General features: G+C 58.2%; 1 protein-coding gene across 2 annotated transcripts; it reads right to left on the bottom strand.

Annotated features, from left to right (window-relative positions):
- Nucleotides 1-527: 527 nt before the first annotated feature.
- Nucleotides 528-25,735, bottom strand: LOC128826429 (cytochrome P450 2F3-like). Of its 2 annotated transcripts, none has more exons than XM_054009690.1 (9): nt 25,339-25,735; nt 22,350-22,512; nt 21,440-21,589; nt 20,371-20,531; nt 19,536-19,712; nt 17,091-17,232; nt 15,365-15,552; nt 1,530-1,671; nt 528-1,007 (listed from the first exon to the last, which is right to left on the bottom strand). In XM_054009690.1, the coding sequence occupies exons 2-9, from the start codon at nt 22,459-22,461 to the stop codon at nt 826-828; spliced, it is 1,254 nt and encodes a 417-aa protein (XP_053865665.1). In that variant the 5' UTR covers nt 22,462-22,512; nt 25,339-25,735; the 3' UTR covers nt 528-825. The 2 variants fall into 2 exon arrangements, with proteins under 2 accessions (XP_053865665.1, XP_053865664.1); XM_054009689.1 differs by lacking the exons at nt 15,365-15,552; nt 17,091-17,232; nt 19,536-19,712; ... (2 more) ...; nt 22,350-22,512; nt 25,339-25,735 and adding exons at nt 2,526-2,713; nt 2,910-3,051; nt 4,743-4,919; ... (2 more) ...; nt 8,297-8,459; nt 10,710-11,276.
- Nucleotides 25,736-26,938: the final 1,203 nt, after the last annotated feature.

Here is a 26,938-nt window from a genome sequence, read left to right on the forward strand (position 1 = left end):
CGATCAGTTCCTTTGACCTTTACGGAGCTCACTAACTTATGTCTAATGAAATGATCCGCTCAGAGAATGGGCCAAAAATAATTGCTGGAGCAGATCTTCCAGAAAAACATCCCATCTCGATGTAAAAGTTGTCAATGGTGGAGAATCCACCACTTCCCCAGGGAGTTTGTGCCCTAAATTTCTGCCTTATTTCGAATTGGAATTTGTCTGGCTTTAACTTCCAGGAATTGGTTGTGCCTTTCTCCTCTAGCTTAACGGGCCCATTAGGTCTGGTGAATGTATTTATAAGCTGCGGGCGAGACCCCGATGAACTAAACAGACCGAGATACGAAGCCTCTCCCAGCAAGGTGATTTTCCAACCCTCTGATTGTTGTTGCGGCTTTTATCTGCGCTCAAAATGCAAAACTGGCAGCAGCTTTCCCGGCTCTGCCCCTCCCGTGCCCGGTGGATAGTCACTTTAATAACAGCAACCCAGCCGGCCCCGCGCGCTCAACAGATCAGGACTCAAAGAAACTCACGGGATTGGCTGGGATCTGGGTTCGTTTTATTTACTTCTGGTTTCTTTACTCAAGTCAAGTTTCTAAACTTTTCTCTGTCACCCCCAGTGCTGGACAATTTTTATTTGCGTTTGATTGTAATGAAGACTTGAACTAAGCTCACGAATCTGGAGCTGGGGATTTTAAAAAGAGAGGAGACGGCCAGGCGGCACCGTAAAATCTCCGGAGCCGGAGACCCTGCCAGCGACGAGGCCTGCGGACTCGTCTCCGGCGTGCAAAGGCTGCAGGGCACGAGGCCGTGAAAAGGCGGGATGGGGCGGCGGCTCGCTCAGCGAGGGACGGCCCGGAACTCGTAGGGGTGCGGCATGTTCCCCAGGCCACTCATCAGGGGTGAGATGTTGATGTCCTCCGGGCGGATGAGGGGCGTGAGGGCGAAGCGCTGCAGGACGGTGGTGAACAGGAGGAAGAGCTCCATGCGGGCCAAGCCCTCGCCCAGGCACACCCGCTTCCCTGGGGGAAAGGAACACAGGGACCGGCCGGGCGCGGGGGTCAGAGGCGTTTCAGGATCCATCGCGCCCCACGTCTCGGTTACCCTCCCCCTGCACTTGGGGATCAGGCGCCTTTAAGACCCTTTCATGTTCCCTGTATTCTGGGGACCGGCCCCCAGGGTCAGTTACAGCAGCCTTGGGGTTGCTCTATCTCATGCTCCGTCCCCAGGAGGCCCCTCCGGCCGTTCCGGTGCTCTGCCGTGGCTCAGTGGCCGGGCCTGGGGCCGGGGCTGGCCAGCCTACCACTGGGGAGGGCCCTAGACTCTCAGGGGGTCATTTCTGCCCCACAGTGACACAAAGGGGCCTGATCCCTCCTCGCCCTGACCCCCCTGGCCGTGGAGCCAGGCTGAGTTACTCCATCTGAGGTCGGGGCCGGTCCAGGCAGTCGCATCCTCCAAGGCCGGTGCTGGAGTAGACGCGTTAGGGGAGACTCAACCTGTCCCGCTCCCGCTCCGCGGCCCCGGCCCGGGCCGGCCACACGTACCTGCGGAGAAGGCCATGAAGGCGTCATGCTTCCGGAAGCCTCCGCTCGGGTCCAGGAAATGGGCCGGGTCGAATGTGGCCGGGTCTTTGAACTGGGCAGGGTCGTTGTGGACAGAGAACAGCAGCGGGAGCACGTTGGTGCCCTGGGCAGGGGAAACACACAGCTCCAGTGCACATATCCAAGGGATCTCTCCGTCCATCAAGCTATCCCTCCGTCTGTCTGTCTGCCTACCTATCCATCCATCCCCTGCTTATCCATCCATCCTGATGTCCATCTAGCTTTTAATCCATCCATCTGTCTTTCTGTCTATCCACCCATCCTATCTATCTTGACCGTCCATCCATCTCTGCCCAGGCACGGCTGGATAGAGTCTGTCTTGGGTGGGGGCTTAGAAAAACTGTCCCTTGCAAATTGTCCCAACCCTCTGGTTCTGTGATTCTACATCCACCTGGCTTCTCCACCCACTCACCCGTCTATCCACACATCTGTGTGTCTCCCCATCCATTTGACTCGTTTTTCTGTCTGGCACCGGTGCCGCCATCCGTCCGTCTTGTCTATCCAGCCGTCCTCCTCAGTCTGTCTGTCCACTTATCCAACGATCCACCCTCTAGCCATCTGGATCATTTTCTGTCCTTCCACCCCGTCCATCCATCCATCTGTCCATCTTTCGTCTGTCTACCCATCTACTGACGCGTCCCTCAGCCTTTCCAACCATCTATCTTTCCATCCCTCCACCTACTTGTCTATCTACCCATCCATCTATCCACCCATCCTATCTATCCATCCCAACTCACGCCCCTCTCTCTGGCCACCCACTCAGCCACCCGTCCGTCCATCCATCCAACCCATTTGCCAGTCTAGCCAGCCATGGTTCCAGCCGTCTGTCCCTCTCCGAACACCCTTTGGAAGCTGACAAGGGGGAGATTCCAGGAGATCTCCCAGGGGGGAGAGACGTGTTTTCTTGCTCGAACGCGGGGAGGAGGGAAATCCCGTTACCTCTGGGAGCAGGAAACCCCTAAAGTGGGTGTCCCGGGTCACCGCGTGCGGGATCCCCATGGGGATCACGTCGCCAAAGCGCTGCACCTCGTGGATCACGGCGTCGGTGTAGGGCATGCGGCTCCGGTCCTCTACCGACGGGCTGCGGTGCCGCCCGATCACCTGGTCGATCTCAGCATGGACTTTGGCTGGGGGGAAACAAGCGGGATGGGAAGTGGTTTCTGGGGGGGGCAGGGCAGCCTGACATCTCGGCTGGTCACGCAGGCACACTCGGTCTGGAGCTGGTGACGTCTGAGACCTGGCTGGTGAGTTCTACACCTGCCCTTTTAAAATATAGACAGTGGCTTGGATCCCGATCTCAGCTCCCCCCGCCCCGCGGCTCACCCTGGATCTCCGGGTATTTCATGAGGAGCAGGAAGCCGTAGCGCAGGGTGGTGCTGACGGTCTCCGTGCCCGCGAAGAACAGGTTGTGCGTGGTCATCACCAGGGTCTCCATGTGGAAGTAGCTCAGCGGGTCCTGGTTTTCCTGCAGGGGGAGGCGCCCAGAATTCGAACCCGCAGCACTCGGGTATCTCCCACCGTCTCCCCCTAGAGGCGGCTCCACGGACGCAGTTTCTGGGTCTACTGCTGCTGCCGGGCGAGGGAGCTAATCCTTTAGCTCAAGGAGCCGAGCCGGATGCTGTTAGCCCCACATCTCCCCGGTTCAAAGCCCACAGATGGTGACAGCCTCTCTGAACAGCCAGGGGCCCCGTAATGCTGGACTTTCGGGACCTGTGCTATATTCAGCAGAGGCAGCATGCACTTCTCGTTAGCATGGGGGCCGGGGGAAAGGACTGGGGTCTAGTGGTTAGAGCACAGAGCTGGCCTTCGGGACTCGTGGTTCTATCTCCAGCCCTGGAGGGGAGTGGGGTCGAGTGGTGGAGGGGGACAGAGTCAGGACTCCTGGGTTCTATTCCTGACCTGCTGAGTGACCTTGGGCAAGTCACTTCCCCGTCTCTCCCATGCCTCAGTTTCCCCCACTCTAAACTGTCCTGCCTCCCAGGGTGGTGCGTCACGCGAACTAAGCCGTGAATGTTTGCAAAGAGCTCCCGGGCACGCCTCAAACTGCGATTCCCTGGCAATGCTGCCCGCATCAAGGGCAGGGCCGTGAGAACGTGATTCACCGGAGCTTGGGTTACAGCTCGGCATCCCACAACAGATTAAGAGGCCCCGAAGGTTATCTCCAAGCAGCAACAAAGGCAGAAACCAGTACGGCTGGTGATGGAGCAGGGAGGGTCTCCAGAAAGACTCCCCTCCCTACAAATGCGGGGAGCGATTCGGGGCTAGTCACGGACCACTGGTCTGCGTGGCACGCGGCTCTGTGGGGCCGGGCCATGAACCCGTCTGTTCTAACATCAACCCCAAACAAAGCTAATCCGCTCCTGTGGGCCCAGTGCCAGCCGAGGTCAGCGGCAGGGGCTAGGTTTTGGGCGAGAGTCTTGGGGCTTTTTAAAGCCACTTTAAAGGGGAAGGAATTGGTCATGTGGGCTGGAGCCGGGAAGGCTGAGTCGGGACAGGATGCACCCGGCCCGTAGCAAAAAGGTTTAAGCCAACCCCAAACAATACCTGTATTACAGGAGCACCAAGAAACCCCAGCCATGGGCTTGCCCCGCACTGCGCCAGGTGCTGCTCATTGTTATAGCTATTAGGTGCATTATGGTAGCACCACCCCAGCCCCAGGTCAGGCGCTGTATGGACACAAGACCACAAAACCCTGTGGCACCCAGAATCCCCTCCTCCAACCAAAATCAGGGGCCCTCCTTGTGCCAGGTGTTGCCAAGACAAGGGACAGTCCATGACCCAAAGAGCTCACAGTGTCCAGGCAAAGGAAGGCCCATTATCCCCTTTTCACAGATGGGGAAACTGAGGCATCACCCAGTAGCCAAGCCAGGAACAGAACCCAGGTCTCCAGCCACTAGGACACAAGGTCTTTCTTATTGAAGCAGACACAGTTTTAAAGGATCAGAGGGGTAGCCGTGTTAGTCTGGATCTGTAAAAAGCGACAGAGAGTCCTGTGGCACCTTCTAGACTAACAGACGTATTGGAGCACAAGCTTTCGTGGGTCAATATCCACTTCGTCAGATGCATGTCCGTTTTAAAGGAGTCAGTGGGCCCACCACCCCTCCCCGCCCTGCCCCACCCTGCCCCGTGCCCACCCCACGCCCACAGCCCTTTCACCTGCTCCATCTTGAGGAGGAAGCAGTCGATGAAGTCACGGGGGCAGTTGGGGTCAAAGGATTCCTGGTGCATCTTCACCCGCTCCAGCACAAATTGCCGCAGCTGCTCAAAGTTCTCGAAGATCCTGTTGTGAGGCCCCGGCAGGCAGGACATGGGGCCGGGGAAGATGTTGTACATCTGGGGAAAGGGACACGAGTCACCCACGGCAGTGCGTGAACTGGGTGCACGTGTTACCGTGACGCACGGGGCAGCAGTGCACATGCATTACCGTCGGGAGCTCTATGTGTGCATTACTGTGGTGAGCTCTGCACGTGCAATACCATAACGAACAGGGCAGCAGAGCACGTGCATTACTGCGGTGAGCTGAGCTCTGTGCACATTAGCATAATGCACGGAGTAGCAGAGCACGTGCATTACTGTGGTGAGCTGAGCTCTGTGCACATTACCATAATGCATGGAGTAGCAGTGTGCATGCATTACCATGGTGAACTCTGTGTGTGCAATACCATCGTGAACGGAGCAGCAGTGCACATGCATTACCGTAACGAACAGGGCAGCAGTGCGTGTGCACTACCGTAGTGAACTCCGTACGTGCATTACCGTAATGAACAGGGAGGCAGTGCAGCGTATGCACGTTACCCTAATGACCAAAGCAATGTGGGCGTGTGGCTCAGTTCGTTACCGCATGCGCAGGCCAGGCCACCATAACGAATTGTGCCCACACCCGGCACGTTACCGTGATGCGCCGTGCAGGGTGCGAGCGTGTTACTGACACAAAATGTGCACGGGCGTGCGTCCGTTGCCATAACGACCCGTGCACACATGCTCCGGGGGGGCCGTGCATCGCTCCTCTTGTCAGATGGAGGCGTTGGTCGAGCGAAGAGACGGCTGGGCGGGGAACCAGGGGATGGTGACTACTTGCTCTCCAAGTCCGCCCAGGGGGACACTCGGGAGGGGGACACGTGGGGGACCCCACCCACAGACGCAAGGCGGCCTCCCCAGATGCAGTCCCCCCCCAGCAGCACCCACCTGCCCCCACGGGGAGCTGAGAAGCTGAAAGTTCTGGTTGATGAGGCCGACCAAGGTGAGGAAGCTCCCGTCCTGGTAGTCGAAGCGGTCGCCGAAGACGATGGAGCAGATGACGTTGGAGACGGCCTGGCTGATGAGGAAGGTGGGGTCGAAGGGCGCGGCTGGCGAGGGGAGGGAACCGGCTGTGAGCGGCGGGAACGGGTCCAAGCGGGGGGGGGGGGGGAGGCCGAGCTAAGCAGGGTCTGGCTCGCTCAATCCTGGGCCAGGAAACTGGGGGGGCTCAGGAGCGGGAGGAGGGGTTCCCCTTGGTGTCAGTGCAGCCCTAGGGGGCGCTCTCTTCTCTCAATGCTGACCCCAAATCCCCAGCCTGGCACTAGGGGCAGGCAGCACTCTCCCCTGGCAGTTGGTGCTGGCCCCAGGGTGGTGCTAAGGGGCGCTGTGGGGCAGGGAGCGGGGGGCTCAGCAGGGAGTTCAGCAGGGGGCGCTGTGGGGCAGGGAGCGGGGGGCTCAGCAGGGAGTTCAGCAGGGGACGCTGTGGGGCAGGGAGCGGGGGGCTCAGCAGGGGGCGCTGTGGGGCAGGGAGCGGGGGGCTCAGCAGGGAGTTCAGCAGGGAATGCTGTGGGGCAGGGAGCGGGGGGCTCAGCAGGGGGCGCTGTGGGGCAGGGAGCGGGGGGCTCAGCAGGGAGTTCAGCAGGGGACGCTGTGGGGCAGGGAGCAGGGCGGGGGCAGCAGGGGACGCTGTGCGGCTGGGGCAGCAGGGGGCGCTCTCCCCTGGCAGTTGGTGCTGGCCCCAGGGCGGTGCTAGGGGGTGCTGTGGGGCAGGGAGCGGGGCGGGGGCTCAGCAGGGGGCGCTGTGGGGCAGGGAGCGGGGGACTCAGCAGGGAGTTCAGCAGGGGGCACTGTGGGGCAGGGGCAGCAGGGGACGCTCTCCCCTGGCAGTTGGCGCTGGCCCTAGGGGGCGCTGTGGGGCGGGGGCAGGTGGGGCAGCAGTGGGCGCTGTGGGGCAGGGGCAGCAGGGGGCGCTCTCCCCCTGGCAGTTGGCGCTGGCCCCAGGGCGGCGCTAGGGGGTGCTGTGGGGCGGGGGCAGGGGGGGCAGGAGGGCGCGCTGTGGGGCGGGGGCAGGTGGGGCAGCAGGGGGAAGCTGCGTCCCGGGCGGGGGCTGCAGCCTGGCCGCGCGTGGCCCCCGGGCGACCCACATTGCGTGTGGGCGAGTTCCTGCCCCAGGCACTGCGCCTCCTGCTGGATCCGCTCCTCCAGGCTCCGCTTGCCCATGCCGAAGTTCCGCAGCGTCTGCAGGGCGAATCTCCGCAGGACTTTCCACTTCTCCCCGTTGCTCAGGGCGATGCCTGGGGCGGGGGGCACGGAGCAGTGACAGGAGGGCACCAGAGAGCCCGGCTCCCCCCACTGACGCCAGCCCCACGCTTGGAACGACTGACGGTAACCGACCCCCAAGGGACCTGCCCCCCCCCACTGCCCTCTCAGAGCCAGGAACAGAACCCAGGAGTCCTGGCTCCCAGCCCCCTGCTCTAACCACTAGCCCCCACTCCCCTACCAGAGCTGGGATAGAAACCAGGAGTCCTGGCTCCCAGCCCCCAGCCCTGCTCTAACCACTAGACCCCACTCCCCATTAAATTGGTCTGTCACACACACACACACACACACACCAAGACTGAGGGAGTCCTGCTGTCATGGAGTGTGGGGGAGTCAGGGCCCTGCACCCCTCTTCCTGGGATTCACCGGGACTCTGAGCCAGCCAGTAAAACGGAAGGTTTAGTGGACAGTAGGAACACAAGCTACAACAGAGCTTGTAGGTACAGCCAGGACCCCTCGGTCAAGACCTTCTGAGGGGTTCAGGGAGCTTAGACCCCAGCCTGGGGGTTCCCTGCCTTCCACCACCCAGCACCAAACTCAAACTACCCAAACCCTCCAGCAGCTCTCCCCCTCTCCCCACAGCTCTTCCTCTCCTTTGTCCAGTCTCCCCGGCAGAAGGTGTCACTTCTCCCACCCCCCCTCCTGGCTCAGGTTACACCTCAGGTAGCTTCCTTCCCATCCCCAATGTTACCCCCCTGCAACATTCCCTGGACAAACCCGCCCGCTCCCTGCTCCGTCCCACCAGGTCACCCGGAGATGGCCTGTGACACTGACTCTTGATCTAAAGTGCTCTGCGGGGGATGAATGATTATCCCCATTTTATAAGTGGGCAAACGGAGGCCCAGCGAGATGCAGCGACTTGCCCACAGTCACAGAGCTGGGAATTGAATCCAGATCCCACTGGAGCTTCTTACAATCTAAACAGACAAAGGGTGGGAGGGGAAACTGAGGCAGAGCACGGGGCAATGACTGGCCGGGATAGGGGGAGGGTCACCCAGCAGGTTATTGGAGAACCCGGGTGTCTTGGCTCCCAGTCCAGTGCCTAAGCCGCATGGCCAGCCGGCCCCTCTGTGTGTCCTGCCCCACTTCCCCGTGTCTGCAGGAGGGTTGAGCGGCTGAAAGCCGGGAAGGGGCGGGGGGAGGGGATTCCTTACCATTTCCTTGGGTGAAGCGGAAGACCACAGGCAGATCCCCGCGCCCGCTGAATGCCTCGGCCTGGTCCAGCAGGGCCTCCTTCACTGCCTGGTAGCCACACAGCACCACCATCCGCTGGGGGCCCAGGTGGAGGGTGTAGACGGGGCCGTAGCGCTCGCTTAGCTGCAAACACAGAGCGACCCAAGGGTCAGAATATGGGGCCCCGAACCAAACATAACCACGCTCCCTCGCTCCAGCCACTAGCCCCCACACCCCTTCCAGAGCTGGAGAGAGAACCCAGGCATCCTGGTTCCCAGCCCCCTGCTCCAGCCACTAGTCCCCACTCCCCTCCCAGTGCCAGGGAGAGAACCCAGGAGTCCAGACTGCACGTGACCTAGTGGCTGTTAACACTCGAGCTGCTCACGGAGTTTCCAGCAAACCGGGTTTTACTGGGAAATGCCGACCTGTGAAACGGTTCGGACGAAATCCGCCCGGTTTCCTAGCAGACAGCGCGGGGGGCTGAGCTCACGGGCTCCCCAGCTCCAGGGCAGGACTCCCCCCAGACTGCCCAAGCTCGGCAACCTACGGACCCAGCTGCCCCACTAGCCGAGCAGCGCAGGAAGCCACTGGCCCAAGAGCCTGGCGGCCCTGGGGTCCCTGGCCTGGCGCAATCCACCTGGCGGAGGAGCTGCTGGCCCTGGCACATGGCTGGCCTCAGTTTCTCTGCTGCTGTTCAGTGGGGTCAGGCTGAAACTGACAAGAATCACATCCATTTCATGAGCTGCCCATCCTATGTTTGGTGTCATCGTTTTAGAGATGCCAAGGCAAGAAGTGACCATCTAGTCGGTCCCCCGGGCCAGAGCGAGTCCTGGCGCAGAGCTTTCAGCAAAACCAGCCCATCTCGATTGAAAATGGGCAGCGAAAAACCCAAACCAAAGCAAAACCCTGTTTCCAAAACAAACGTTTTGGGAATTTCTCTTTGGAACAAAATCAAAATAGCAAAACTTCCCAGGAACCGGAAATTCCAAGTTTCGGCCAGTCCTAGTTAGCATCGGGAGTGGGGTGGGGGAGGGGGCAGTAACTGGGTATCAGGACTCCTGGGTTCCATTCTGGGCTCTTCCACCAAGCTCCCTGCATGACCTGGGGTAGGTCACCGCTGCGCCCGTGCCTCAGTTTCCCCAGCTGTAAAAGTGCTTTGAGCTGCTCTGACCCCAGGGAGTGGCCGGTTGCTACCCTGGGATGTTTTATAAACTCGAGTGGTTCCAACATGGCACTGAGACGAGTCACTAGCCGGGCGGCCCCCATGTTCTCCTGTGTACCCAGCTATTAATGGTTAGGACTTTGCATAGATTCATTTGCCCCCTGTGTGTCCAGCCGGGGTTTAAAGCCGGTTCAACCTGCCCCTCAAAGCCGGACATGTCCGCGTGGGCATGAACAGGGCATCAGCAGGGAGCTGCGCCCGATGCGGCCTCGCTGAATCTGTCGCTTTAGTGCGGCCTCTGCCCAGGGTAGCTGGATACTCGACATTCTTCATTAGAGACGCCCTGCACTTCACTAGCTGCAGGGAGGGGCTGGACGCCAGGACACCTGGGTTCTTCTACCCCTGTCACTGATTCCTTGTGTGACCTGTGGGGAAGCTGCAGCACCCAAGACAAGGGGGCCCGATCTGGACTGGGGTCTCCAGGGGCTACCGGCAGCCACATACCAAGGGAGCCGGAGTGGGGGCGAGGGGGATTGAATGCCCAGTACTAGTGCTGGTGTTTGCACGGGGGGGTGAGTGCCCAATACTAGTGCTGGTGTTTGCACGGGGGCGGGGGGGTTGAGTGCCCAGTACTAGTGCTGGTGTTTGCATGGGGGGGATTGAGTGCCCAGTACTAGTGCTGGTGTTTGCACGGGGGGGATTGAGTGCCCAGTTCTAGTGCTGGTGTTTGCACAGGGGAGTTGAGTGCCCAGTACTAGTGCTGGTGTTTGCACGGGGGGGTGAGTGCCCAGTACTAGTGCTGGTGTTTGCACGGGGGTTTGAGTGCCCAGTTCTAGTGCTGGTGTTTGCACAGGGGGGTTGAGTGCCCAGTACTAGTGCTGGTGTTTGCATGGGGGGGATTGAGTGCCCAGTACTAGTGCTGGTGTTTGCACGGGGGGGATTGAGTGCCCAGTACTAGTGCTGGTGTTTGCACGGGGGTTTGAGTGCCCAGTACTAGTGCTGGTGTTTGCACAAGTACATAAGTCAGCGAGGCGGCCCAGCACGTGAACATTGCGGCATAAGCCCCCGGCTACATTAAACCTGCGGCTTCACTAGCTGCGCTGTCCCCCCTTGTCCTAGCAGGGCCGGAGACCTGCTCCCCCCTTAGTGATAACAACAGGGAGCCAGAAATTCCCCCGCCCGCCCCAGGGATTCCCAGCCTGTTCCCGCGCCAGCCCCCAAACACCCCCTACCGTGAGAAGGGATTTGGCCATGTCCTTGGTATCGAGCTGCAGCAGGTTCCCCAGCAGGGGCAGCGGGCGGGGGCCCGGGGGCAAACACCCCCCCTTCCGCTGGCCCTTCCCGCGGAGGTGGACGACCAGGCAGGAGAGGCCGAGGAGCAGCAGAAGCAGCGTGGCCGCGGTGATCTCCATGTCGCTCGCTCGGGCGCGGGGGGAACAAGGTGCTCCTGGCTGCACTGGCACCGAATGACTTTTCGGGTGCCCTGACGACTGACTTCTCAGCAGGGAAAGGGGCGGGATTCGGAGCCGACTGACTCGCCTGCCGGGCGGGCAGGGCCCAGGGCTCCGTGCCAGCTGCTGTCAAGCTGAGCGGGCGTCCCTTGCCCAGGTGCGCTCTGGCAAGGAGGCTGAACACGATGGAACGGGGATTTCGCAGCCCACTCTGAAGCCAGGCGTCGAGCGGGGGTGGCTTGGCATGGCGTGGTACCCGCTTGGAAGGTCTTTGGCACATACGTCCCCAGCTGAGGGCTAATCAGCGCGGAGCAGAGCGGAAGAATTACTGCTCGTGTCTGGCTGACAACACTCCCGCTAATCCAGCCCAGAACGATGGTCGCTTTTTCTGCAACAGCGTCACACTGTTGACTCATATTTTTGGCCAGCCACTCTGACCCCAGCTCCCTTTCCAGGCAGTCCTTTCCCATTGGGTGTGTGCAACTGATTGGGCCTTCCTAGGGGGAGCACTTTGCATTTGTCCTGATTCAGTTTCATCCTGGTGACTTCAGACCATTTCTCCAGTTTGTCCAGAGCATTTGGAATTTCAATCCTCTCCTCCAAAGCACTTGCAGCCCTCCCAGCTCGGTATCATCCGCAGACTTTCTCCGTGAGCTCTCTGGGCCGTTCTCCACCCGGACAGAACCAGAGACTTGCCTCCCTTCCCAGTGTCGTGCAGGGAGCAGGGTCATTGTGCGGCACTAAAGTCAGCGGGGCTGGTGGGCGCAGGTAGGTGGCAGGGCCGTCCCTGGGCATAGGCCAAATACCCGCTGCGTAGGGCACCGGAAAATTTGGGGCACTCCTGGGTCTTAATGTCCCCCCCGTCCCCCTCTTCCTATCCCTGTTCTGAGCCTTCCTGCAGGCTCCCACACCTGGCTGAGGCCTGGTGACTCTTCCTCCGAAGGGATCTAGTCACGTTCTGAATTTACTGACAAAACCAGCTATGCCGGACTGTCATCGTTACTCCAAACAGGTCAGTCTACACGACCTTCCTTTCAAATTTGCTTTTAAGAAGATTAGAAAATCACATCTCTACAATATCCTTGCACAGACTTTTAGATACACAATGTGAGTATTCATCGTTAGCCTTAAAGGCTTCGATCGTCGGACATAGAGTTTTTTAAATAAATCCTTCAAAAGACCCCCCCGATCTAAAATACACATTTTAATTGTAATTACTATAGTACAAAAACTTGCTTCCAAAATCTTCCTGTCCTTTCTGTCCATCCCTTTCTCCCTTCACCCCCCGCCCCTGCCCCTTGAAGAGAGCCCTTAAAGGGACCACACCCCTTTCCTGCCAGATAGCCGGACAAAGAGTTCCCCTTTCTTTACTTCTGACTCTCTGATGAACTAGTTTTAAGCGACCCTCCAGCAACAGCCGGACCTTAGTAAGATAGAAAATTCTTTGTGATGCCTAAAATCTTTGGACACATATTTCTGAAAGTTGGTGAAATTTCATAAACACGTCTGTTGTTCTGGAGATCACCCCCAGTAAATGAGTGTCCCTTTTTCCAAAAGCAACAACCATTGTTCTGAACACACTAAACCTCTGCGACTGATTGATTTAAAATTAGCGTCTCCCTATCATTTGCTGCCTTCCCCCCCCCTCCCCCGCGTCACTCCCCGCCGGGCTGTGAGCCCGGGCTGCCGTGGGACATAGGGCACCAGTTTCATAATACTGCGTAGGGCCCCATAAATCCTAAGCACGGCCCTGCTAGGTGGGGTCAGGGGATCAGCCCCTGACAGTATCTGCGCTGCAGAGATAATACTCGGCTTAATCTGCGGGGTGGCGAAGCCATAAGTAGCTAATAATTAACCACTGCTTGAGCCACAGAAATGCTCTGGACTGACAACTGTTGGGTAACTAGTCACTGCTGAAACTGAGCCATCATAGCAATGCTGAGGTTGATTTTTTTTTAATTCAGTGGTGTGTTTCATAGCCCCTCTAGTGCTAATAAAAAGGGAGATTCCCCACTACCGCAAACCGTTGGCCTGGGAAAAGTGCCCCAGCCTTACCTATTCTCCAGGATCCTGAGACCAAATAACCCAGGTAACTGGGCATCCAACTCACCCTCCACCCCCACCCCACCTGCAGGCATCTGTCACTGTCATTACCCAGCCCATGGCCATTAGATGCAGTCAGGGGCCCAACGCCCTGATCACAACTGCTAATCTGCCCAGGATCCACCTGCAGATTAGAGGCCTGGTGCTAAGGGGCAGTGGCAGGTGATGGAGAGTCACTCCCATGCTGGATTTTCCAGGGGAGCTCCGCCCCCCCCCAAACTCACACACACACACACACACACACGACCGCATGCTACTAAGCTCAGCTGGGCGCCCATTCTGCAACCGCCTGCAAAATCCAGGTGCTCAGGGGTGCAAATTCCCTGCCCCCTTTCCAACGAGCGCCCCCCCCCCAAGATCAGACTCCCCCAGAGCCCTTGGCTGGCCCCCAGCCCTGAGCACCTCCAAGTCGTTACCACAGTCACACACACGGGGATCGCCCCAGTGACCGGCCCCTGCTGCCTCACAGGTGCGAGCAAGTGTGAAGCGAGGGGATAACCTGCTCCCAGGGGAGACGGCTCCGGCCTGGAAGCAAACGGGTTCTGCTCCTGGGGTTGTTTTATTCCCGTAGACACATTGGCTCCTGTCTGCCCATCGGCCGGGCGGCAGGATGCTCCGGCCCCCACCCTGCACCACATGTAAATCTGGAGTGACTCCACTCCGGCAGCCAGCCTGATTCGGATTGACACCGCTGAAACTGAGAGCCGAAATCCGGCTCCGGAGCTGTGGGGCATTTTCCCTCTGTGCCATGACCCGGGGGGCTAAGGGGAGTCTCTGGGCTGCTTTGCCCAGCGCAGGGCCCCAGGGCTGGGCGAAGGGAGAAGCTGGAACTGCCCACTGCGGGTACCTGTTCTCAGCACAACGCTGACACCTCGTGGTCACTTACAGCGTCTCACCCCGTCCCCGTCAGCAGCTGCAGCCCGGGGCCAGCCCCCCATAACGTGCTGTCTCGAGCAGCCAGGAGCAGCCACGTCCCCGAGCAACCCAGCCCCTAGGGACAGAACCCAGGAGTCCTGGCTCCCAGAGCCCCTCCCCCCGCTCTAACCACTAGACCCCCTCCCCTCCCAGAGCTGGGGAGAGAACCCAGGAGTCCTGTCCCCCAGCCCCCCTGCTCTAACCACCAGCCCCCACTCCCCTCCCAGAGTCATTGGGATCTGGGTTCGTTTGATTTGCTTCTGGTTTCTTTACTCGAGTCAAGTTTCTAAACTTTTCTCTGTCGCCCCCAGAGCTGGACAATTTTTATTTGTGTTTAATTGTAATGAAAACTTGAACTAAGCTCACGAATCTGGAGCTGGGGACTTTAAAAAGAGAGAAGACGGCCAGGCAGCACCGTAAAATCTCCGGAGCCGGAGACACTGCCAGCGACCAGGCCTGCGGACTCATCTCCGGCGTGCAAAGGCTGCAGGACACGAGGCCGTGAAAGGGGCAGCGGAGGGGGGATGGGGCGGCGGCTCGCTCAGCGAGGGACGGCCCGGAACTCGTAGGGACGTGGCACGTTCCCCAGGCCGCTCATCAGGGGCGAGGTGTCGATGTCCTCCGGGCGGACGAGGGGTGTGAGGGAGAAGCGCTGCAGGACGGTGGTGAACAAGAGGAAGAGCTCCATGCGGGCCAAGCCCTCGCCCAGGCACGCCCGCTTCCCTGGGGGAAAGGAACACAGGGACCGGCCGGGCGCGGGGGTCAGAGGCGTTTCAGGATCCATCGCGCCCGGTGGGGCTGTCTGTCTTGGGTGGGGGCTTAGAAAAACTGTCCCTTGCAAATTGTCCCAGCCCTCTGGTTCTGTGATTCTACATCCACCTGGCTTCTCCACCCACTCACCCGTCTATCCACACATCTGTCTGTCTGCCCATCCATTGACTCGTTCTTCTGTCTGGCACCGGTGCCGCCATCCGTCCGTCTTGTCTATCCATCCGTCCTCCTCAGTCTGTCTGTCCACTTATCCAACGATCCACCCTCTAGCCATCTGGATCATTTTCTGTCCTTCCACCCCGTCCATCCATCCATCTGTCCATCTTTCGTCTGTCTACCCATCTACTGACGCGTCCCTCAGCCTTTCCAACCATCTATCTTTCCATCCCTCCACCTACTTGTCTATCTACCCATCCATCTATCCACCCATCCTATCTATCCATCCCAACTCACGCCCCTCTCTCTGGCCACCCACTCAGCCACCCGTCCGTCCATCCATCCAACCCATTTGCCAGTCTAGCCAGCCATGGTTCCAGCCGTCTGTCCCTCTCCGAACACCTTTGGAAGTTCACAAGGGGGAGATTCCAGCCCAGGGGGGAGAGACGTGTTTTCTTGCTCGAACGCGGGGAGGAGGGAAATCCCGTTACCTCTGGAAGCAGGAAACCCCTAAAGTGGGTGTCCCGGGTCACCGCGTGTGGGAGCCCCATGGGGACCACGTCGCCAAAGCGCTGCACCTCGTGGATCACGGCGTCGGTGTAGGGCATGCGGCTCCGGTCCTCTACCGACGGGCTGCGGTGCCGCCCGATCACCTGGTCGATCTCAGCATGGACTTTGGCTGGGGGGAAACAAGCGGGATGGGAAGCGGTTTCTGGGGGGGACGGGGCAGCCTGACATCTCGGCTGGTCACGCAGGCAGCAGGGACACGCTCGGTCTGGAGCTGGTGACGTCTGAGACCTGGCTGGTGAGTTCTACACCTGCCCTTTTAAAATATAGACAGTGGCTTGGATCCCGATCTCAGTGTGATGCGACCCCCCATAAGGCTTTATGGAATATGCTGATGAATGTCTCTATGACATAACTAGAATCTGTTTTATGCTACACATGCCATGTAACATCTCTCTGTACAGGTTATGATCTATTGAATACATTCCTCCTGATTGTAGGGATGTATCGTTTTTGTTCTTGAAGTTAGGAATATTGGCTGTATACTTGCTTGATTTCTACGGAGAAAGAAATGTGCAAATTAAATGCCCAGTCAAGAACCACTTAAGCCAACAATCAACTCGAAGATGCCAATCCACATCGGGGCTTTCCCAGGAATGTGGCTTGGCTGGTAAAAACTGAGTCACGCATGGACATGTGACTTCCCCATGTGACTCCAAAACTCCATCTTGGAGCTGGACTTTGCATAGGAATGAGTAGGGGGTCTCCACCCGCAAGAGAAGCAGACCCCTGGGAGACCCCTCAGTGTCTGAAAGAAACTGGAACAAAGGACTGTAACTACAGGGGTGTGAGTGATTGCTGGACCCAGACTAGCAGGAGACTAGTCTGTAAAAGAAAGCTTACTGGAACTGGTGAGGTTTTTATTTTACTTGGTAATTCACTTTGTTCTGTCTGTTACTACTTGGAACCACTTAAATCCTACTTTCTGTATTTAATAAAATCACTTTTTACTTATTAATTAACCCAGAGTATGTATTATACCTGGGGGAGCAAACAACTGTGCATATCTCTCTATCAGTGTTATAGAGGGCGAACAATTTATGAGTTTGCCCTGTATAAGCGTTATACTGGGTAAAACGGATTTATTTGGGTTTAGACCCTATTGGGAGTTGGGCATCTGCATGTTAAAGACAGGAACACTTCTGTGAGCTGCTTTCAATCAAGTCTGCAGCTTTGGGGCACGTGGTTCAGACCCTGGGTCTGTGTTGGAGCAGACGGGCGTGTCTGGCTCAACAAGACAGGGTGCTGGGGTCCCGACCTGGCAGGGAAAGCAGGGGCAGAAGTAGTCTTGGCACATCAGTTGGCAGTTCCCAAGGGGGTTTCTGTGATCCAACCCGTCACACTCAGCTCCCCGGGGTCAATCCAGAGTCACCCCTGACTGCAGTGGGGGCAGGGCCAGATTCTGATCTCAGCCCGCTTGGGGCCAATCCGGAGTCACCCCTGACTGCAGTGGGGGCAGGGCCGGATTCTGATCTCAGCCCGCTTGGGGCCAATCCGGAGTCACCCCTGACTGCCGTGGAATGGAGACCTGGCTTCAGTTCCCAACTCAGACACAGACTCCCTGTGTGCCCTTTGGACAGTCACTCGACCCTCCCCCCCCGCCAGTTCCCCCTGTGCACGAGGGGGGAACCATCCACGCCCGCGGCTCACCCTGGATCTCCGGGTACTTCATGAGGAGGAGGAAGCCGTAGCGCAGGGTGGTGCTGACGGTCTCCGTGCCCACGAAGAACAGGTTGTGCATGGTCATCACCAGGGTCTCCATGTGGAAGTAGCTCAGCGGGTCCTGGTTTTCCTGCAGGGGGAGGCGCCCAGAATTCGAACCCGCAGCACTCGGTATCTCCCACCGTCTCCCCTTAGTGGTGGCTCCACGGATGCAGTTTCTGGGTCTACTGCTGCTGCCGGGCGAGGGGGCTAATCCTTTAGCTCAAGGAGCCGAGCCGGACGCTGTTAGCCCCACATCTCCCCGGTTCAAAGCCCACGGCTGGTGACAGCCTCTCTGAACAGCCAGGGGCCCCGTAATGCTGGACTTTCAGGACCTGTGCTATATTCAGCAGAGGCAGCATGCACTTCTCGCTAGCACGGGGGCTGGGGGAAAGGACTGGGGTCTAGTGGTTAGAGCACAGAGCTGGCCTTTGGGACTCCTGGGTTCTATCTCCAGCCCTGGAAGGGGAATGGGGTCGAGTGGTGGAGGGGGACAGAGTCAGGACTCCTGGGTTCTATTCCTGACCTGCTGAGTGATCTTGGGCAAGTCACTTCCCCGTCCCTCCCATGCCTCAGTTTCCCCCACTCTAAGCTGTCCTGCCTCCCAGGGTGGTGCGTCACGCGAACTAAACCGTTAATGTTTGCAAAGAGCTCCCAGGGACACCTCAAACCGCGATTCTCTGGCAATGCTGCCCGCATCGAGGGCAGGGCTGTGAGAACGTGATTCCAGAAAGCCTTTGACAAGGTCCCTCACCGAAAGCGCTCACGTAAATTAAGCTGTCATGGGATAAGAGAGAAGATCCTTTCATGGATTGAGAACTGGTTAAAAGAAAGGGAACAAAGGGTAGGAATAAATGGTAAATTTCAGACTGGAGAGGGGTAACTAGTGGTGTTCCCCAATGGTCAGTCCTCGGACCGATCCTTTTCAACTTATTCATAAATGATCTGGAGAAAGGGGTAAAAAGTGAGGTGGCAAAATTTGCAGACGATACTAAACTGCTCAAGATAGTTAAGACCAAAGCAGACTGTGAAGAACTTCAAAAAGATCTCACAAAACTAAGTGATGGGGCAACAAAATGGCAAATGAAATTTAATGTGGATAAATGTGAAGTAATGCACATTGGAAAAAATAACCCCAACTACACATACAATATGGTGGGGGGTAATTTAGCTACAACAAGTCAGGAAAGAGATCTTGGAGTCATTGTGGACAGTTCTCTGAAGACGCAGTATGCAGCGGCGGTCAAAAAAGCAAACAGGATGTTAGGGATCATTAAAAAGGGGATAGAGAATAAGACGGAGAATATTTTATTGCCCTTATATAAATCGATGGTACGCCCTCATCTCGAATACTGTGTACAGATGTGGTCTCCTCATCTCAAAAAAGATATACTGACACTAGAAAAGGTTCAGAGAAGGGCAACAAAAATGATTAGGGGTTTAGAACGGGTCCCATATGAGGAGAGATTAAAGAGGCTAGGACTTTTCAGCCTGGAAAAGAGGAGACTAAGGGGGGATATGATAGAGGTATATAAAATCATGAGTGATGTGGAGAAAGTGGATAAGGAAAAGTTATTTACTTGTTCCCATAATATAAGAACTAGGGGCCACCAAATGAAATTAATGGGCAGCAGGTTTAAAACAAATCAAAGGAAGTTCTTCTTCACACGGCGCACAGTCAACCTGTGGAACTCCTTGCCTGAGGAAGTTGTGAAGGCTAGGACCATAACAGGGTTTAAAAGAGAACTGGATAAATTAATGGAGGTTAAGTCCATTAATGGCTATTAGCCAGGATGGTAAGGAACGGTGTCCCTAGCCTCTGTTTGTCAGAGGATGGAGATGGATGGCAGGAGAGAGATCACTTGATCATTACCTGTTAGGTTCACTCCCTCTGGGGCACCTGGCATTGGCCACTGTCGGTAGACGGGATACTGGGCTGGATGGACCTTTGGTCTGACCCGGTACGGCCGTTCTTATGTTCTTATGTTATGTTCTTATTCACCAGAGCTTGGGTTACAGCTCGGCATCCCACAACAGATTAAGAGGCCCCAGAGATAATCTCCAAGCAGCAACAAAGGCAGAAATCAGTACGGCTGGTGATGGAGCAGGGAGGGTCTCCAGAAAGACTCCCCTCCCTACAACTGCGGGGAGCGATTCGGGGTTGGTCAAGGGCCACTGGTCTGCGTGGCACACAGCTCTGTGGGGCTGGGCCATGAGTCCGTCTGTTCTAACATCAACCCCAAACAAAGCCAATCCGCTCCTATGGGCCTAGTGCCAGCCGAGGTCAGCGGCAGGGGCTAGGTTTTGGGCAAGAGTCTTGGGGCATTTTTAAGCCACTTTAAAGGGGAAGGAATTGGTCATGCGGGCCCTGCCCTGCCCCCACAACCCTTTCACCTGCTCCATCTTGAGGAGGAAGCAGTCGATGAAGTCACGGGGGAACTTGGGGTCAAAGGATTCCTGGTGCATCTTCACCCGCTCCAGCACAAAGAGCTGCAGCTGCTCGAAGTTCTCGACGATCCTGTTGTGAGGCCCCGGCAGGCAGGACATGAGGCCGGGGAAGATGTTGTACATCTGGGGAAAGGGACACGAGTCACCCACGGCAGTGCGTGAGCTCAGTGCACGTGTTACCGTGATGCACGGGCCAGCAGTGCTCGTGCATTACCGTCGTGAGCTCTATGTGTGCAAAAACGTAGTGAACAGAGTAGCAGTGCATGTGTATTACCATAGTGAACTCTGTGCATGTATTACCATGGTGAGCTCTGGGCGTGCAACACCATAGTGAACGCTATACATGCATTACCGTAATGAACAGGGAGGCAGTGAAGCATATGCACCTTACCCTAATGACCAATGCAGTGCGGGCGTGTCGCTCACTTCATTACCGCGTGTGCAGGCCAGGCAACCATAACAAATTGTGCCCACGCCCGGCACGTTACTGTGATGCGCCGTGCAGGGTGCGAGCTTCTTACCCACACGAACTGTGCATGGGAGTGCATCCGTTGACATAACCACCCGTGCGCACACGCTCCAGGGGGGCCGTGCATCGCTCCTCCTGTCGGACGGAGGCGTTGGTCGAGCGAAGAGATGGCTGGGCGGGGAACCAGGGGATGGTGACCACTTGCTCTCCATGTCCGCTCAGGGGGACACTTGGGAGGGGGACACGTGGGGGACCCCACCCACAGACGCAAGGAGGGCCCCCCAGACACAGTCCCCCCCCAGCAGCACCCACCTGCCCCCACGGGGAGCTGTACAGATGGGCGTTCTCGTTCATGAGGCCGACCAAGGTGAGGAAACTCCCGTCCTGGTAGTCGAAGCGGTCGCCGAAGACGATGGAGCAGATGACGTTGGAGACGGCCTGGCTGATGAGGAAGGTGGGGTCGAAGGGCGCGGCTGGCGAGGGGAGGGAACCGGCTGTGAGCGGCGGGAACGGGTCCAAGCGGGGGGGCCCCGAGCTAAGCAGGGTCTGACTCCGTCATTGCTGGGCCACGAAACTGGTGGGGCTCAGTAGAGGGGGGAGGGGTTCCCCTTGGTGTCAGTGCAGCCCTAGGGGGCGCCCTCTTCTCTCAGTGCTGACCCTAGTGCCCCAGCCTAGCACTAGTGGGCGCTGTGGGGCAGGAGCTCAGCAGGGGGCGCTCTCCCCTGGCAGGCAGGGCTGGCCCCAGGACGGCGCTAGGGGGCGCTGTGGGGCAGGGAGCAGCGTGGGGGGCTCAGCAGGGGGCGCTCTCCCCTGCTAGGTGGGGCTGGCCCCAGGGTGGCGGTGGGGGGCGCTGTGGGGCAGGGGCAGGCAGCGCTTTACCCTGGCAGGCAGGGCTGGTCCCAGGACGGCGCTAGGGGGCGCTGTGGGGAAGGGAGCGGGGGGGCTCAGCAGGGAGTTCAGCAGGGGGCACTGTGGAGCAGGGAGCAGGGCAGGGGCAGCAGGGGACACTGTGCGGCTGGGGCAGCAGGGGGCGCTCTCCCCTGGCAGTTGGTGCTGGCCCCAGGGCGGCGCTAGGGGGTCCTGTGGGGCAGGGAGCAGGGCGGGGGCAGCAGGGGGCGCTGTGGGGCAGGGAGCAGGGCGGGAGCAGCAGGAGGTGCTGTGGGGCGGGGGCAGCAGTGGGCGCTGTGGGGCAGGGGCAGCAGGGGGCGCTCTCCCCTGGCAGTTGGCGCTGGCCCCAGGGCGGCGCTAGGGGGTGCTGTGGGGCGGGGGCAGGGGGGGCAGGAGGGCGCGCTGTGGGGCGGGGGCAGGTGGGGCAGCAGGGGGAAGCTGCGTCCCGGACAGGGGCTGCAGCCTGGCCGCGCGTGGCCCCCGGGCGACCCACATTGCGTGTGGGCGAGTTCCTGCCCCAGGCACTGCGCCTCCTGCTGGATCCGCTCCTCCAGGCTCCGCTTGCCCATGCCGAAGTTCCGCAGCGTCTGCAGGGCGAATCTCCGCAGGACTTTCCACTTCTCCCCGTTGCTCAGGGCGATGCCTGGGGCGGGGGGCACGGAGCAGTGACGGGAGGGCACCAGAGCCCGGCTCCCCCCACCAACGCCAGCCCCACGCTTGGAACGACTGACGGTAACCGACCCCCGCTCATTGGCTGCCAAGGGACCTGCCCCACTGCCAGGAACAGAACCCAGGAGTCCTGGCTCCCAGCCCCCTACTCTAACCCACCAGCCCCCACTCCCCTCCCAGAGCTGGGATAGAAACCAGGAGTCCTGGCTCCCAGCCCCCCTGCTCTAACCACTATACCCCACTACCCCTTAAATTGGTCTGTCACACACACACACACACACACCAGGACTGAGGGAAACTAGGAATCCAGGTCACCCAGAGATGGCCTGTGACACTGACTCTTGATCTAAAGCGCTCTGTGGGGGGATGAATGATTATCCCCATTTTATAGGTGGGCAAACTGAGGCCCAGTGAGATGCAGCGACTTGCCCACAGTCACGCAGGAGATTGGTGGCAGAGCTGGGAATTGAATCCAGATCCCACCGGAGCATCTTACAATCTAAACTGACAAAGGGTGGGAGGGGAAACTGAGGCAGAGAGCAGGGAAATGACTGGCCGGTTGGGGGAAGGGTCATCCAGCAAGTTATTAGAGAACCCGTGTGTCTTGGCTCCCAGTCTAGTGCCTAAGCCACAAGGCCAGCCGGCCCCACTGTGGGTCCTGCCCCACTTCCCCATGTCTGCAGGAGGGTTGAGTGGCTGAAAGCCAGGAAGGGGCAGGGGAGGGGATTCCTTACCGTTTCCTTGGGTTAAGCGGAACATCACGGGCAGATCCCCGCGCCCACTGAATGCCTCGGCCTGGTCCACCATGGCCTCCTTCACCGCCTGGTAGCCACACAGCACCACCATCCGCTGGGGGCCCAGGTGGAGGGTGTAGACGGGCCCATAGCGCTCGCTTAGCTGCAAACACAGAGCGACCCAAGGGTCAGAATATGGAGCCCCGAGCCAAACATAATCATACCACCTCGCTCCAGCCTCTAGCCCCCACTCCCCTCCCAGAGCTGGAGAGAGAACCCAGGCGTCCTGGTTCCCAGCCCCCTGCTCTAAGCACTAGTCCCCACTCCCCTCCCAGAGCCGGGGAGAGAACCCAGGAGTCCAGACTGCACGTGACCTAGTGGCTGTTAACACTCGAGCTGCTCACGGAGTTTCCAGCAAACCGGGTTTTACTGGGAAATGCCGACCTGTGAAACGGTTCGGACGAAATCCGCCCGGTTTCCTAGCAGACAGCGCGGGGGGCTGAGCTCACGGGCTCCCCAGCTCCAGGGCAGGACTCCCCCCAGACTGCCCGAGCTCGGCAACCTACGGACCCAGCTGCCCCACTAGCCGAGCAGCGCAGGAAGCCACTGGCCCAAGAGCCTGGCGGCCCTGGGGTCCCCGGCCTGGCGCAATCCACCTGGCGGAGGAGCTGCTGGCCCTGGCACATGGCTGGCCTCAGTTTCTCTGCTGCTGTTCAGTGGGGTCAGGCTGAAACCGACAAGAATCACGTCCATTTCATGAGCTGCCCATCCTAGGTTTGGTGTCATAGTTTTAGAGACGCCAAGGCAAGAAGTGACCATCTAGTCGGTCCCCCGGGCCAGAGCGAGTCCTGGCGCAGAGCTTTCAGCAAAACCAGCCCATCTCGATTGAAAATGGGCAGCGAAAAACCCAAACGAAAGCAAAACCCTGTTTCCAAAACAAACGTTTTGGGGAATTTCTCTTTGGAACAAAATCAAAATAGCAAAACTTCCCAGGAACCGGAAATTCCAAGTTTCGGCCAGTCCTAGTTAGCATCGGGGGGGGGGGTGGGGGAGGGGGCAGTAACTGGGCATCAGGACTCCTGGGTTCCATTCTGGGCTCTTCCACCAAGCTCCCTGCATGACCTGGGGTAGGTCACCGCTGCGCCCGAGCCTCAGTTTTCCCATCTGTAAAAGCGCTTTGAGCTGCTCTGACCCCAGGGGGTGGCCGGTTGCTACCCTGGGATGTTTTATAAACTCGAGTGGTTCCAACGTGGCACTGAGACGAGTCATTAGCCGGGCGGCCCCCACATTCCTCTGTGTACCCAGCTATTAATGGTTAGGACTCTGCATAGATTCATTTGCCCCCTGTGTGTCCAGCCGGGGTTTAAGGCTGGTTCAACCTGCCCCTCAAAGCCGGCCATGTCCGCGTGGGCATGAACAGGGCATCAGCAGGGAGCTGCGCCCGATGCGGCCTCGCTGAATCTGTCGCTTTAGTGCGGCCTCTGCCCAGGGTAGCTGGATACTCCTTAATGGGCCATCAAGCAGGCTAGGCAGAGCCAACACCAACTTGTCTGGGATGTCTCCCAGAAGCACAGCACAAGTGTGAAATACAGACAGTGTAGAGCCAATATTCATAACTTCAACTACAAGAATGATACACACACATATAGACAGCATAATCGTAACCAGTAAACCAGAACCTTGTCTTAGACACCCCATTTGACCCCCTTTATACAAGATTTGGTGCCACTACAGGACCTTGGTTGCAACAATGTTCTATATGGTCCCAGATTATGTCAATAACGTCACACCGGGCTACAGGTTTGGTCTTTTGCTCTGGGTGCACGCCTGATGACTGGATCTTGCTGCTGATGTTGCACCATTTGTCAGAGTTCAGAAGGTTTCAGCAGATCAAAGCAAGTGTGGAGCTGTCATCCCATCATTAGAAAGGCCGGGGAAGCGTATCAGTTTTGTAGTTGAAGTTGTGAATATTGGCTCTACACTGTCTGTATTTCAAACTTATGCTATGCTTCTGGGTGACATCCCAGACAAGCTGAGATTAGCTCTGCCTAGCCTGCTTGATGGCCCATTAAGGACCATCAGCTACACAATGGACCCATTGAGAGAAGGCAGATACGCCTTGTGACTCAGCAAAGTATGCAGGGACTGGCCCATGTGACTCCAGACTCCATTTTGCTGTAATTTTCCACAGTAAGAACAAAGAGGTGATCTTACACCTGGGAAAGACTATATAAGGCTGATGCCTCATCTCCATCTTGTCTTCAATCCTGCTTCTTACCTCTGGAGGAACTTTGCTACAAACAGAAGCTCTGAACAAAGGACTGAATGACCCATCCCAGCTGGGGATGTTCCAGAGACTTGATTTGAACCTGCAGTTTATTTCATCATTGCTACAAGCCTGAACCAAGAACTTGGCCATCTCTGTATGTCATTGATTCCATTTATCCAATTCTAACGCTCGCTCATCTCTATCTTTTTCCTTTTATGAATAAACCTTTAGATTTTAGATTCTAAAGGATTGGCAACAGTGTGATTTCTGGGTAAGATCTGATTTGTATATTGACCTGGGTCTGGGGCTTGGTCCTTTGGGATCAGGAGAACCTTTTTCTTTTACTGGGGTATTGGTTTTCATAACCATTCGTCCCCATAACGATGGCACTGGTGGTGATACTGGGAAACTGGAGTGTCTAAGGGAATTGCTTGTGTGACTTGTAGTTAGCCAGGGGGTGAAACCAAAGTCCTCCTAGTCTGGCTGGTTTGGTTTGCCTTAGAGGTGCAAAAACCCCAGCCTTGGGCTGTAACTGCCCTGTTTTAAGCAATTAGTCCTGAATTGCCACTCTCCGTTGAGTCCCGCCAGAACCGCATTGTTACACCCGGGACAGCCGGTTTTGGCTCAGAATTATACTTCTGGAGCTAAATGGGTCCCTGCCACTGTCATCGCTCAGACGGGACCTGTTTCCTACACAGTCCGGACTGCAGAGGATCTCACCTGGTGGCGACGTGTAGATCAGCTGCTGGCAGATCACACCAGTCCTCAGGACACAGCTTCAGTTGAGTTGCCTGATTTCACCACCTCCGGCGAGACCCCGAATCGAGAGTCACCTCTTCCTGACTTCTCCCCTCCATTACTGCCGGCGGCAGAGAGACCCCCTGCCCGGCACGAGCTGATACCCCATCCTCACCCCTTCGCCCTACGAACCCTCAGCCCATTGTCAGGCCCGCGCCCATGGTACTTTCGGGTGCAACACCAGAAGTTCGCCGTAATCCACCTAGAGACAGCAGACCTCCTCGTCGGCTGGATCTTTAGCTAGGGCGAACCCACGGTTACGGGGCAAAATAATCCCCGGGGTGTAGCCGGGAACAGAGGCAGTCTACCTCCCTCTCTAGTTTAGTGTTTGTTTTATTTAGGGCACACTCTTATTAAGGGGGGAGGGATATGTTGTGTGTTTGGTTGTCACGGTAATAGAATCTTGTGTTGCTGTGGCAACTGAGTTAGATTATTAGGGGATAGCCCAGCCAGTTTGGGCTGGCTGTTGGTTAGTCCTGAGCATGGGAATAAATGGCGGCTCCCAGGTTTACAGCTCTCTGTGTCTCCCGTGATTTCTTCCTAAACCTGCTGCCCCCCAAGGATAGAACAGATCCAGGGACGTGATTCACTTAATATGAACTTGTGCCCCACCCCAGAGGCAGCTGCATCTCAGCACTGGGCCAGGGGTCCCCGTATAACCAGCTCCCTCACGCCCCACCCCAGAAGTGGCTGCATCTCAGCGGTGCTGCTGGGCCCTGAGATCTCCTAGGCGCTGGAGAAAGGCCCCCAGCCACAGTGCAGGTGCCTCCTTCCCACCCCACTGCCTGCCCCATGGATTCGCTCCCACTCCCCACCTCCCCCCACCCCAGAGTTCCAGGAAGGCGCAGTGTGGGGTGGGGGAGGATTGTAGGTCTCCTGGTAAACAGGGATTGGATAGGCCCAGCCTCCCTCCCCCCGGCTCCAGGCTGGGGGCAGTCAGGGGGCAGGGGGTCCCTTGCCCACTGCAGGGGGCTCCGATTCCCCTCCCCCAAGGGGATTTTCCTGGAAGGCCAACAGGCCAGAGACTGGGGTAAACAGCCCCACGGCCAGGACCCCAACAGCTTTCCCCCCCCCCCCCCGGGCAGCCTTCCCACCCCTCCAACACACACACAGCCCCTCCCCCCACAGGGTCACCCCTGGAAACAGCCCTGCGGGAGATGGGATTTCCCCATGAGAATTCAGCACCAACCCCCCCAATGGGCACTAGGGGGCGCCAGGCTGCAGGGGGCGGGGGAGGGGCTCAGTGGGGGGACACCGGGCTGCAGAGGGTAGGGTGGGGATTGGGGTGGGGGGACACCAGGCTGCAGGGGGCTGGGGGGGGTTCAGTGGGGGGACACCGGGCTGCAGGGGGCTGGGTGGGTTCAGTGGGGGGACACCGGGCTGCAGGGGGAGGGGCTCAGTGGGGGGCTGGGTTGCAGGGCCTGGGGGGCACGGACAACCCCAAACCCCAGCGCAGCGCTACACACAGGTGACATGTAAAACCAGAGACCCCAGGACCTTTCACCGCGAGCACCGGGGGGGG

This window comes from Malaclemys terrapin, chromosome 20, assembly GCF_027887155.1.
Source record: "Malaclemys terrapin pileata isolate rMalTer1 chromosome 20, rMalTer1.hap1, whole genome shotgun sequence".
NCBI lineage: Eukaryota > Metazoa > Chordata > Testudines > Emydidae > Malaclemys > Malaclemys terrapin.

Coding starts and splice junctions, on each gene's coding strand:
- LOC128826429 (XM_054009689.1), bottom strand. CDS start 10,889: ATGGAGATCACCGCGGCCACGCTGCTTCTGCTGCTCCTCGGCCTCTCC. Junction 3,052..4,742: donor TCCTCCTCAAGATGGAGCAG/GTGAAAGGGCTG, acceptor CTCCCCCTGCAG/GAAAACCAGGACCCGCTGAG. Junction 1,008..1,529: donor CTTCATGGCCTTCTCCGCAG/GTACGTGTGGCC, acceptor CCTTTCCCCCAG/GGAAGCGGGTGTGCCTGGGC.